At 38.0% G+C, this 13895-nt stretch overlaps 1 protein-coding gene across 1 annotated transcript in view; it reads left to right on the top strand.

The window, feature by feature from the left end:
- Positions 1–13895, top strand: part of LOC140952899 (probable ATP-dependent RNA helicase DDX60) — a 53405-nt gene that overhangs the window by 38022 nt on the left and 1488 nt on the right. The window contains exons 27-39 of the mRNA XM_073402346.1: positions 2028–2203; positions 3592–3762; positions 4570–4684; positions 5226–5378; positions 5963–6067; positions 6847–7047; positions 7771–7875; positions 8044–8188; positions 9657–9772; positions 10840–10993; positions 12465–12790; positions 13247–13398; positions 13885–13895. The exon at positions 13885–13895 is cut by the window's right edge and continues 52 nt beyond it. Coding sequence (XP_073258447.1) covers positions 2028–2203; positions 3592–3762; positions 4570–4684; positions 5226–5378; positions 5963–6067; positions 6847–7047; positions 7771–7875; positions 8044–8188; positions 9657–9772; positions 10840–10993; positions 12465–12790; positions 13247–13398; positions 13885–13895 — 1930 coding nt within the window. The remainder of the gene's footprint in view (positions 1–2027; positions 2204–3591; positions 3763–4569; positions 4685–5225; positions 5379–5962; positions 6068–6846; positions 7048–7770; positions 7876–8043; positions 8189–9656; positions 9773–10839; positions 10994–12464; positions 12791–13246; positions 13399–13884) is intronic.

Below are 13895 nucleotides of genomic sequence, written 5' to 3'. Positions count from 1 at the left end.
CTCTCAGCGTAGGCCATCCACGCGGAACATTCGCGCAATGTGATTGGCTGTTGTCTAATCCCCCTTGAGATCTGTGGTGTTAAAAATAACTCGAGACGAATTACCTATGGAATAGGGTGTATATGGGGGATGCCCTCTCTGTCCCCTTTATAGTCTCCTGATGTGAACCTATATTGGGGTTGAAAAAGGGGTTGGTCCTTTACTTGATCGCCGCTAGCCTGTATAGGTGGCAGTTTCGTTGGATTGCTGTGAAAGAAACATCTTAATTTCGCGGAGAGGCCGAGAGAGAAATATAGGGGAAGAGGAAAAGAGAAACCGCCTTCCTGAACTCTTGTGTTGGATATGAGTTCTTTGATGACTGAATCAGAGAGGCAATACCCAAAATAAAGCTTTTCAAGTAGGCCGGAAATTAGCGCCTCTTCTAAGTTACCCAGGGTATTAATAGCCCACAGGTCATGCCACAGTTACACAGTTTTGTTCAGACTCTTGCCAGACCAGTTCTTAGACAATGAAAATGGTGATCACATCTATATATTTAGCAACAACCTAGGAATAGCCCTGGGGACGACGTTGATTTAGCAATTGTCACACAGCTGTCTCTCCATACCGATATTTTTCAATCGCTTTAAAAGTGATTTTATTCTTGTCTGATCGCTATAAAATTTTCACCAATGATTGACTATAGATTAAAATTTGTCAAAATGTAGGTTTTAGTAAAATCGATATTACTATGACTACAATAAACAAAAAACTTTGGAATTGATAAACGCCTAATTTTGCCCGATCTAGACCAGCTACTGAAAATCCAAAACTAGGAACTTAAAGTTTGGTGTTAAGCAAATAACCTCCGTAACAAGTAAAAAATTCCGTGTGTTTGAATGCGACTAAAACGAAAATATATTTCAAACCTTAAATTTTCAATAGCCTTGATAGATCATTTAGCGAAAACGTTATAAATGACTCAAATTATTTTAAGTAGCGTCAGAATGCTGCTTAATATCATATTTCGATGCTAGGAAATTTTGGTGTATTTTCGTTCTTGCGATCTTAAAAAATAGCCCGTTTTCTCACAACCAGTGTAAGTGCAACTTCATTCAAAATTTGAACGTTTAGCGCTTTTTTGTATATCTCTGAAACGACTCGAACTCGAATCGAATCCTCCTCACAAATCTTTATAATGTATATAATAATGTCTGAAACTTTCACTGAGATTGATTCACTGCAACACCTTGAAATTTCAAGACAAACCTATCCAATTAAGAATAATTTGAGTCATTTATAACGTTTTTATGAAATACTCTATCACGGCTATTGAAAATTTAAGGTTTGAAATATATCTTCGTTTTAGTCGAATTCAAACATACAGAATTTTTTACTTCTTACGAAGATTGTTTGCTAAACACCAAACTTTAAGTTCGTAGTGTTGGATTTTCAGTAGCTGGTCTTGACCACACAAAATTCGGCTTTTATCAATTTCGAAGTTTTTTTTTTCATTGTTGTCATAGTAATATCGATTTTACTTAAAACTACATTTTCACAAATCTCAATCCATAGCCAATTACTGGTGAAAATTTTATAGCGACAGCACAAGGAAAAAACCACTTTTCAGGTGATTGAAAAATATCGGTATGGCCTCTGAAAAACTGTAGCGAAACACCATAAGTTTAAACCTTGGCCATCCCTCGTCAATACGCGTCAATTGTTGAGTCGACTTCGCGTTGACTTGGCATTGTTGTCGTTTCCTCACGTGAAAATTATATTAATATTCTTTAAAAAACGCCTCTCTTCTAGCTCCTAGATCGTGTCGATTTATGCACATTGACTTGTATGGCCTTCACAGCTAATCGGAAATCTCCACGCACCATTGTGTGGACTACTTAAGAACCCAAGAGTTTGGGTGCGCAGCAAAGCGTGTGTTGGTCCCCAAAATGTAAAGACTTTCGTCTTGCTTTACAGTTTGAATCTAGCGGTTTTATTGGGATAAACTGTTGATGCTTTAATGTTCGTTTTTTTCATTTTGATCTCAGGCACAGTCCGTGATTAAGTCACTGAATTCTGTCTGCGTGAAGAAAATTGAATCAACTGATGAAGAATGGTTAGAACTTGGGATAGGTTCGGCCGGTAAACTGGCCATCCGCTGCAATTATTTGAAGCTGGTTGAACAACTCAAAGCTCAAGATAAGCTACCAGCCCTGGTGTTCAGGTAAGACTAATTGTCATGAGTACTTCTCTAGTTACTTCGATGCGGCGCCAGTCTTTTTTCGATAAACGGACTCACTAGACAGCTCACTAGACAGGATTTCGTTTCCAAAAGCATTTTTCGAACTTTTTTGTTGCTAAAGAGTTGTGCCCGCACAATTCAATTCCACTTCATGTGGCTCGAAGTACATCTTTTCGGAGAATTAATATGGGTTCCTATTAAAATATACTTTCAGAGTTGTATTGTCTATCAGTTCTTAGATAACAACCCGTTATGAAGGGGTGGAGGAAATTCTTTGTACAAGACATGTTTTTAAAAAGTGTTTTTTTAATCAAATTATTTTGGTCGCAATTTTAGAAACGTCCGAAAAGAAAAAGGCAACAAAATCAATTGCGCTCCGCTATCTTGCTCATGTTTATCCCTTCCCTTCCAGTGTTTATAGCTTTCTTTTCGCTGTGTACGTAATATTCTGTAAGTGGAGTGTACCCTTGTTTAGCCGTTTATGAGCTTTCTTGCGCACCATATTTACTATTTCATCAGGGGCACCCAACGAGAATATAGTTCAAAACCACTTTAACATAGCATTGTTCAACGTATTTAGTCTTTAAACGGTAGATATAGGCATATTTTTATCCCCTAAAAATTTTTCATCTGTTCGGATTTCCTAGCTGAAAGTCTAGTGATCCGAAAATTATAGGGATCAAAACTTACCTTTTCGAAAATTTCAGCCAGAAAAAAGGCTCCCAATAATTCTAGGTGACCTTTTTCAGGGTAAAAATCCGTTAAAAATGGGCAATTATACCATTTTGGGGGGTTTCGAAAATCCTAGGAGAGGCAGGCAAGTAAGAAATTTAACAACAAATGTTCCGAAAAGTCTAGATCTTAAATCGTCTTCCGAACAGATATTTTCCAGAAATTGTCGTTGGGTGCCCCTGTTTCATCATCTTTTAACATGTTTTGAAATATTCTGAAAACCGACAACTTGCACTCTGTCACGTTCGCGTCAACAGCGACAGGTTCATATAAAACGCGCCTAGGCTGGTCGAAAACCCAATTAAAACTTTGAAGCGATTTATTTTAGGAGATATGGCGACTCCGGAACCTTTCAAAGGCTGATTTGGGAGCCGCCCAAATAAAAGTAGTTTTTCTTAATACTAGCGCGTGCCTACCCGAACCAAGCTACTGTTAATTTGCACGAGAAACAAACCCACGAATAGTTGTCGAGGAGCTGCTTTGTGTGATAGCAAGTAACTTTAAATGACATTTTAATGAAACATCCGGTCTCCTTTAATACTTTTTTGTACAATGCTTATATAAGTATCCTATTTCGAATTTAACGTCAGTATAAGCAATGCTTATAAATTCGTTATTTTGTTTTGTATTTTAATTAGCTTTGACCGAAAACTGTGTGAATCACTGGCATTTAGACTTACTATACAATTTGAAGACAGAGAAGATGCTATTAGGGAACGCACAAGAAGATCCGATGAGAGGAAACGTTTAAAGGCAGAAAAGAAAGCTAAAAGAGCTAGAGATGCAACCGAGAAGGAAAAGGAGAAGAGGTAATGGCGTTCAACGTTAGGAGAACTCAACCTAAACTCAACCGGCGAGAATCCTGGGTACAAACCACTGACAAACATTTAGCAGAAGGATTCGATTTATGAGTTAGGTCAAACACCGGAAACAAAAATACGTCGTAGACCGAGCGCCGCCTGGTCAGCTTAATTGGATGAACGCCGGTAATAACTGAGAAGAAAGTGCTGCCTTTGTAATAACATCCGTAAAAGCCAAGACTTTCAAGCTCACAAGCTCGGGACAGATAATAAATTCTGTGGGATGTTAAAGAAGTCAAAGAACCCGCACACTGTTCAAGTAGGGAGCGTAGTCCCCGGTGTGGTGGTCTATCTCAAATTTACTCTCACTTCGAGGGCATTATTATTCATTCCTTCATTACTTGTAAACTGAACCATAAGCAGTCTGACTGGCGAAAATCCTCCAACCAGTGTTGAGAATTATCCCTGAAAAGTCCTGAAGGGACTGGATAAGATATATATGTTGTTCACCGGCTGGGAGGTCCGTTTCGGGAGAAACTGTGCCCGAGGTCAGGGCAAAGTCGAGGCAAATTCAATGGAAAACGACAGAATCTAGATTCATACAGAAAAAATGGGAAAAAAAACTACAAAGAGAGCAAAAATGTCCAATAAACTCGTCTCTCTTAAAACTCGTCCCCATAGTTCACTGAATCGCACAAACTTCTCCACTTTGATGACATAGTCGGCAACCGCAATTCCAAAGGTAAACATTCGGACGCACTTACTAATCCCAGATTTTACTAGACCTTACTGAGACCCTATTTACCTTGTGAACAGATCCAACAGCCGACGGGATAATTTAGAAGAAGTACAAGATGATCAGAGTTTGCCAAATTTGGAGGAACCTCTACCAGAATGTTCATTGTCGTTTACTCATGGAATTGGCAACCAGGTATCGAATTCGATATGAAATATATTGCAGTTTTACTTTAATTCGTTCTCCATTGATTACCTGCTCGTAGTTCTATATAAACGAGAATTAGATCATGCCTCTTAGTTTAAGACAGTTTTAAGTGGGTAAAGTGTTGAAAATATGTTGAAACCGACCCTAACCTTTTTAGGTCTTTTAGCTTCTATAAATCTTTCCGTAAAATTTTTTTTGTCCATGCAACCAAATATTTGTCGATTCGCAAAATTTTTATTTATTAAAATTGAATCCTCGTCTGACTCAGTTTCCAGAAGCAGTCGATCCTTGCACGCGTCTAAGTACATTTACACACCAGTTCATCATTAGAAGGAAGGGGCAGCAAAGGCAGTGTCCGAGAAGAAAGAGTCGAAGGATCGAAAAAGTTCATATCGATGGTCGAATCACAATTCCTTTCTTGTATAAGCCGCTTGAGTTCTGTTCGAGCAAAGTACAACTTACGTGTTCGCTTTTTGTTTCTCTTTTATTGTTTGTTTATTTGTTTTTCTTCCAAATTTTTATTTTGTAGGGTTTGAATAAGATCATGGATCGCATTCGTAGAATTCCCAGTGGAAGTCTATTCAAGAGCGCGTTGAGGCGAGGAATAAGCTTTCATCATGCCGGAATGAACAACAGAATGCGCACGGTCGTGGAGATGCTTTTTAGAGAGAAATATCTTCAGGTAAAATTAAAAAAAAACAACAACAGCAAAAATGTTTATGGGGATGACTTAAATTCTACTTTCCACGTGACTGCGGTTTCTATGTAACTTATTGACGTATACACTCTTGTTAATACCGAAACTGGAAGCTTATTTTTGTAGAGTCTTCATCGTTCGATCAATATATAGCCTTTTGCATTCCTGGAAATTTGAAATAACTCACTTAAAGAACGGTCACTTTTGGCTGAGGTTTCTGTCGAGCTGTGATATCATTGAACACTTTAAGTGTCGTTTTTTAACTCAAGCTCACTTGTTGGTAAATTTGTGGGCAAGAATTGAAAGGAAACCAAACGAAATTCTAATGAAAAAAAAAAGTGGAATATGGTTTTGGAGTACTCCACTTTACGTTTTGTTTCTTTAATACATAAGTTCTTCATAATAATGCAGATAATCCTAACCTAGTCGCAGCGCTTTTTTTTTTTCTGCTACTAGATATTCGGCGTATATTTAGCTTCTGAATTTTAGAATTCTTTAGGAGATAGAAATATAATGTGTTAAGGTCCTTTTATGGTCAAGAAATGTGTTTGACTATTCTGAATCATTAGGTCGTCTCGGCAACAGGTACCCTCGCCCTTGGGATCCATATGCCTTGCAAGACTGTTGTGTTTGCTGGAGATTCTCCTTTCCTAAACTCTTTGATGTACAGACAAGTAAGTAGGCAATAATAAATGTTTAGCATATTTTACCTTACTTGACAAAAGATGAACTAGGACTTTGGTAGCCTTACCAGGAATGTACAAAGCTATTAGTGGTTAGTGGTTAGCGCACAAATGAGGGTCTTTAGTTTGATTCCTGATCTTCGCCGTCAACGTCCGGCTTCCTTAAACAAGAGATCTTGCCTTGTCCCTCTCTAAAGACCCTCCCTTGTACCAAAAGACAGTGGATGTGGGGCAACGGCCTACCAAGCGGTGTGGTCGGTACTTTACAGCCACATCAACCTTGCAAGAACAGCTGTTTAGACTCGCTACCATAGCAGTTAATTCCAGGCAGCTCTCTCCTTCGTAGAGGCCTCTTTGTGCCGGTAAAACGCTTTAGGAGACGAAAAGAAAAGGTAATAGCAGTGACAGCATCGGCTGTCATCACTCATTAAACTCCCCTTACTACCGAACTGCAGCGCGTGCCTCTGGCAGCCTTTTCGGTTGCTATCTACCCAGCTTTATAAATTGACGTAATAATGTTTGGGTAAGTATCCGAATGCTCGGTGATGCTTCATCCTACAGAACTGACCAGCTTTAGCTTCAACATTGTGTGATCCCTGTGACCCAGGGCAAGCAAGAGTTCTTAGCACAACATTATATGCTTTATTTAAAAATGCCATTATACTCGTTTCTGTTTTCCCTCCAATTTCCATTAGGAGGATTGTAACTCATGGTATAATAAATAGTGCACCTTTTTACTACGATATTCAAATAGTTCCTTTCCCTTACAGATGTCTGGCAGAGCCGGGCGCAGAGGGTTTGACCCCGTAGGCAATGTGATATTTTTTGGAATTCCTTACCGGAAGGTTCAACGCCTCATGACAGCCAATATACCGAAGCTTGTTGGAAATTTCCCTATAAACGTTTCGCTCGTTTTGCGCCTGCTTTTGATGACATCAACAGGAGCCGACAAACAAGATGCCCTCACTAAGGTCAGAAGACGATAAGATCACCTATTTAAACAAATTTAACTTGCAACATGAGAGTCGCCAGTCGATTTTGCAAGTACTTTAAAAGTATAATTAACAGTTTGTGATGAGAGGCCCAGATGGAAGTGAATTGTATTTACCCAAAGATACTGGAGTACTTTAACAACGACCTGGTCCCAGCTGGCTTGTTGGCTCAGTTGGTAGAGCGCTGCACCGGTATCGCAGAGGTCAAGGGTTTGAATCCCGTACAATTTCTTTTTTCAGGCTTTCTTTTCGCAGCTGCAAAAGTTGCGTCTATAACTGCGATGATCATCTCTTCTTCACCCCGCAGTTCACATATATGATTTTCATATATTCATAACTTCAGTACTTTAACAATTGGCTTTATTTATTCACTTTTAAATTAAATTTCAGTTTCTGATTCTCTACTGAAAGATGAGATAATAATCTTATAATTATAATAATTGATTTGTTTGCTTTATACGTCTATCAGGAAGACCCCATATTAATTGATTGTGTTGCCTTTCTTTGTTAAACAGTTTTTACCTCTTGTTGTAAAACCGTTTTCTGCTGGCCTGGAAAAATATAGTTGCTATATTGCATTAACTGACGGTTTTTAACTGCTGTCATATCTTGCATGCCTTTTCCGGGCCCTTTGCCTTTAATTGTATCCGAAGAAGACACTTTACAGAGAACTGACTGAACGTGAGCGGTATTTGTCTGTAGGCACTAGCACTGTTATCCCACCCATTCATCTGCAAAAAGCATCCCGAGATGGAGAATCAGATCAAGAAACATTTTCTCTTCAGCGTCGAACTTCTTGCCAGATTGGTGGGTACTAAGATTTTATCAACCTTTTTATGTTAACAGTAGAAACAAAAGAGGAATTCATCAGTTAGGCTATATAATGCGTAAAATTGCCGGGAGAAAAACGTAAGATATGTAAACCAAGAAAGTTTTTTTACTTTTGTTGGAGAATTTTTTTGTGTTTCGTATCAGGGCCTTATTAATAAGGAAACTGGAGCACCACAGGAGATGGCAGGACTCGCGACTCACCTTCACTTCCATGAGCCTTCCAATTTTGTCTTAGTCAGCTTTCTCCAAGAAGGACTATTTCATGACATTTGTCAACCAGGAGAAAATGGTAAGGGTGCCAAATACTGATTCCGTACTGCCACAGCTGACTTATATACTGTAAAAAATGTACATCTATGATCTATAAAAATAGTTATTATATTAGTTACATTAGTTTTGTTTCAAAGAGATCCTGAAATCGGTTCTGAAATCATTGCTAAAGCTCAGTTTTTACCGTCCTGTTGCTGTCTCAGTCCGGGTGGTCGATTAAATACCCAGAGTTAAACAAAAGATTTGCGTACAGTATTAGTGTTTATTTAGTATGGACAGTCTTCTTCGTTCACGAAACTAACATATAGTTTCTTTTCTTAAAATTGATAGGTAGCTTGTTAGTAGAACAATACTTCGGCAATTGGATTGCAGTTCATTAAGACTGTTACTAGAAAAAAAACATTTACTGTCATCAGCATATGTTCTAAAGGAAAGTTTATAGGAATGATTTGGGAGATCTTTATTATCAATTAACGTAGAAATATAACAGGGGCCCCAATGTAGAGCCATGAGGTAAACCACAGATTATTGTTCCCATACTTGATCTAGTATCTTCAATCTCAACATATTTTGTAAAAGAAAATGTCACCCAAAATTCAACGTCACAAAGTTCTGTTACCAATTAATCAAAATCTGAGATAAAAATTAAAGTTTTGAATATTTAAAACACAAGATCACCTGAGTGTTTATTTGCTAGTCGTGAAAAAAGACCCCATCTGAGACAACCGTCCTATTACAACGTGCGTGATGCGCTTACTGTCTGTTTACAACGGCAATTAAGTTCATTGAGAGTACAAATACTCGAGAAAGCCGTGTTTAGAAAGACTGCAAATAAATTCAACTCCATTTCTCCAAAAAGACACTCAGAGCTGGTCCCTCTGTAGATCGGACATTAAGTACTGGTCCCAACGGTGTCAGTCTTAAAGAAAGTTGACTGTACCAGGAAAACATTAACTCATTTAATTTCCGAATGTTCTTTTTCTGAACTCTGGCTGTAGATTTCTTGATTATTTTTGTCAGGATTATTTATTTTCTATGTCGCTCATATATACTTTTCTTTTCTACTTTTCATGCAAGTAAGCTATCAAACCTCATCTCTATGTCAAGTGCGTTCTGAAAACCAATCGGCATAAAAATCGCGTAGGCCAAGTTGAAACGTCGAACGTTTCATGTACCGAACTTAATAACTATTTCGGTCGACCAAAACAATTGAAACGACTGATTCAAACGTCGAACTTTGTCACTTGGATTCAATTCATTTTCACGATGTACAATGCCGGGTCTACAATGCTTACCAGTGAAAATAAATTATAGTAATTTATTCATTAGATTCGGCGCAAGAAAAGTTCGACGTTTGATACAAATGCCCATGAGTATTACAGGAAAATATAGCAAAATCACAGTGTAATCGTGGTCGATCAAATAATGGAACTGTATGGTAAAGGGACAGTTTCAGATATGATTTTCTCTCTAATTCATATTTACAGGGAAATTTTCGGAAGACGTTTTGAGGACACTGGTACTGGTTCTTAACCACTTGTTTGCCCGATCGTTCCTCCATGCTTCTTTTAAGCGAAGGCATCCCTCTTGGTCAACTTCAAAGGTATGAATTCCTTTTTATATGGGCATCGTTGGCCTCGATAGCAGCACCACCCAATATGGCTGTCTTTGTAACTATTTCAGTTACTAAAATGATTTTACCATCTTTGGAAGTTTCTCATTTTTAGCAAGTATTTCCTGCGTCAATTCTTCTAATGATATCTTATGGTGTTATGAACTACATGTCATGTAAAGCGTATCAATGGCACGTGTTACCGAGTAGCTCCTAAATAGTAACTGATAATCATGAAATTAACTGTGCACCAAAAAATGAAAGGACGTCGACGATCGAGATTTGAAGTAGTATTGAAGGGTTGTTAAGGCCCCTTTTTGAGAAAGGAGTTTCATTAATTTAAGGAAGATTAAATGAGTTAACGTCGATGATGCGTGCCAAATAGAATATCACTGAAGATCTTTGAACGGCGTTACTATTCCAAATTTTACTTCTTGCTACGTTCATTAATCACCGGTATTCACAAACTGATAAATTTATTATGGGCGCGCAAACAACGCATATTAATGAGTGCAAAGATAAATTAGTTTTATTAACACTTAACGCAACAGATTTTTTAAAAAAAATTTCCAGTGTTGACCGTGTTCTATTTCTCGATGTTAGGTGATTCTGCCTCATTATTAATGAGATTCCGCTCAGAAGGGGCCTTAAATACCCTAACTATACCTCTATCCGATGACTGAAAGTAATTTTTTCAAGCCATATGCGACACGACACTAAATTAGCCCTACTCAGTCCTTACGGACAGATGTCGAAACGATGCACGCCAATATGAAAACGATGCACGATGCACGCCAATGAAATGATGCACGCCAAACGATGCACGCCAATGAACTCACTGAAAGATTTTTCATTTAGCGTGTGAGTTTGATCTGCTAAACAACAGTAAGATGTAATGTTAAGTATTAGCAAGAGATAATAATAGGTCCGATTATGATCTCTTGGTATTAGAAGAACCTCTTGAATTTTAGCGTCACCTCGAGCTGATGTAGCAATGTTAGAAAGTGAATTTCAGATACCCAAAAGGGTATATGCTAAAAGTCTATTGCCTAACGCAGGTTATATTGGAAGATCTTCCGAAAGAGTTTGCTAAAGCCCTTCAAAGTTACAACGCTCAAGTTACAAAAGTTTTCAGTCAGTATTTGACTACTGTGGCTACAGAACAAGAAAGGCAACGAGGAGAGGAAAACAAACTTCCCTTGTCAGGAATAGGTAAGAGGAGGCAACAAATGGCCACACCACGTCACTATGTTAATCTATGTTGGGCTCTTACTTCCATGGATTTTTACTTTTACACTTGCGTAAAAAATACGAGTTGGCGATGCTCTGAATTGGTTGTTTGGAGACGTTCATTCATCTAGAACAACTACAACTACAAACGGAAATTTAAAAAAATGAAGTGTGCAATGAATACCTGAAGATCCGCAGCCAGCCAGCCTGCCAATTGGTGCGGGCCTCAGAAAAAAAGAATAAGTACAGATTTGGAAGAACTATTTAATGACAACCATGAGCACTCTAGGACCTTTAGTGGTTAGACCCGCTCTTGAAAGTCCAACGTTGACCATTTGTTCAAGGCAGATAACATATGAATGTCAATTAAAACCACTCAGTATAGTTCACTATTATCGTTAAAAGTTGTAAATGGGGCTTTTTTAGTGTGTTACCGGCACAATATACTTGGGTAGATTTAGGCTGGGGAATCTTAACTTGAAAAGACGTATTTTATTGTCTAGTATCTCGCTATAAAGTCGCGGCATCTAAATTTACCTATAAGTAAATACGGAAAATGATAATAAACATTATTATTGTTTTCTACTGTACTAAATAATAATCATGCAACGTACGAAAATGTTAATCTTTTAGCCATTAAATAGGAAGAAACAGCAATATTTTGCAATACATCTTGTATTCTTAACCACAGAAGTCATTAATGCAATGCTTCCGTTGCCATGTCAAACGTTATAAGTTTTCAACCACAAAATTAGATATTAGGATTTTAACTTTCGATCAAACCATTAGCATTTTTAAAATCTGTTTTAACTTTTCTCTGGCTTAGAATTCAACATTTGCTATTCCACTATACATTTTAACACAAAATTAGATTTTGGTCACTGGCTTTTTATTTTGTTTTGTTTCAGCATTAGCATTTAAATTTGCTATCGTTTTTGCAAAGCAAATTCTTTTGGAATTGCTTGAGACAGAAAAATTGCACAAACTGGACTAAACGACCAGCCTGAGAAAACAGCCGACATTCTTGGGCCCACAATGTAAACTACTGGGCTCACCAGTAATTGTGTAAGCCATTAGAGTTTTGTTTATTTATTTATTTGTTTACATTTCACGACGCCACCACTTGTTTCCCCGCGAAATGACGTCTGAGAAATGAGATCAGAAATTCCATATTGACGACGCGTCACCACCTAGGTTTGGGTAGTGCTTCTGATTGGTTGAAGCAAATTTCCCACGCGGCACAAAAAATCGGAAGCACTACCCAGATCTGGGTAGAGACGGGTAATTAGTATGGAATTTCTGCCCTCCTTTCTCAGACTTCATTTCGCGGGGAAACCAGTTCTGGTGTCGCTAAATATCGGCTGTTTTCTCAGGCTACTAAAAGACCAGACTGTTTCTGTGCCATTCCTTCTTAATGAAATTGAAACAATATGAATCCGATTTCTCGTTGCAGAGTTTCGTGATCAAAAGAGCGTGAAGTCAATTGAGGAGTATGACATCATCAAATCGTTGAGACTCTCTGCCATTAAGTACTCTGCCTGCTCCTCATTTGCTGCATTATCAGGAAATTCAGACTTGAAATTACACTCCGCAATTCAAGACAAGGAAGCTGAAAATGAGCTTGAAGAAGAAAATGAAATGGAAAAAGGGAATGCAAAGGTCGTCAAGACCTCCGCAGCAAAGGGTCCCAGTGAAAAGGTCGAAGAAAAAGAAGACAATGAGAAATGTGAACTAGAAGATGAAGTAGACGATATCGAATCCATCAATCATTTTCTCAAGGTAAAAACTCACCTACTACGTTTCATTTTTTATTTCGTTTACAACTCAAGTCATTGCGTTAGTTCACGAACTGTTGGTACTCTTCCACCGACTCGCACACCTCTGTTATACCCATATAAGCGCAGAGCATCTAGTTTTTCTTTTACGTGCATGATAAAACATAGAATCTATTCATATCTGCTAAGGGCATTTTATGGTTTTAATTACCCTCAACAAATATTGTGCAAATATTGCGCAAATATTGCGACAATCACGATTCCACTTAAAAGAAAACCACCCTGCACTGTTTTATAATACTGATGTATGTGGTTCAGTTTTATCCTTGGTTTCAAGTTTATTTCCCTTTGTTTTAAACTCATTACCACACATTACCATACCCCAAAGCAAAGGAAAAAAAATTTAAACCAAGGATAAAATTGAACCACAACATATACATAAAAAACGTTGACCGTGCAGATTGTTCGCCAAGATGTCTACACAGACATGAACGTGGTTCCTGTTCTCCCCCTGAGGAAACGTGACTCGTTCGGGCGTGTACAGCACCTGAATGCTTACGCTTTGGATTTCTTCAAGCATGGATCTACTAAATGCCTTGAGGAGGAAAACGGGTATGTAACAAAAATTGCGCTGGTACTTAACTACTTTTAGGTGTTCGGTTGTCCACGTTCTACATGTATTTCTGTTTTATCGCGGCTACTGTATAACCGATTTAACGGGTTTTATTTTAGTTGGTATGTTTGGATCCAAGAGGAAACGGTTTATTTCGATTGTTTGACTAACTTCCTTAGCCAAAGCAAGATGGTTGGCTACCAAGATAACAGAAAGGATATATAGGGACAATTGTGTGTTATAAGTTGTTATTTTCTTTCATCGCAAAAACGGGAGAAAACATTCCTACTATACTACTTACGTCTATTTTAACGTTTTGTTCATTTTGACTCTACTCCCATAGTTACCTTGTTTCTTGTACGATTTTATTTTAAACACCATTTTGCAACCTCGACCCAAGCTAAATTCGGAGTAATCGCAGGTTACTTCTATACAGGAATTATTCTTAGAGCTATTATTTAGTTTATCTGATGTTTCTCTCACAGAGTCAGGCCCG

The sequence above is a fragment of the Porites lutea genome, chromosome 11, assembly GCF_958299795.1.
Source record: "Porites lutea chromosome 11, jaPorLute2.1, whole genome shotgun sequence".
NCBI classification, from domain to species: Eukaryota; Metazoa; Cnidaria; class Anthozoa; order Scleractinia; family Poritidae; genus Porites; species Porites lutea.
Note: the sequence above shows the minus strand (reverse complement) of the source record. Positions and strands in the feature narration are given on the sequence as shown.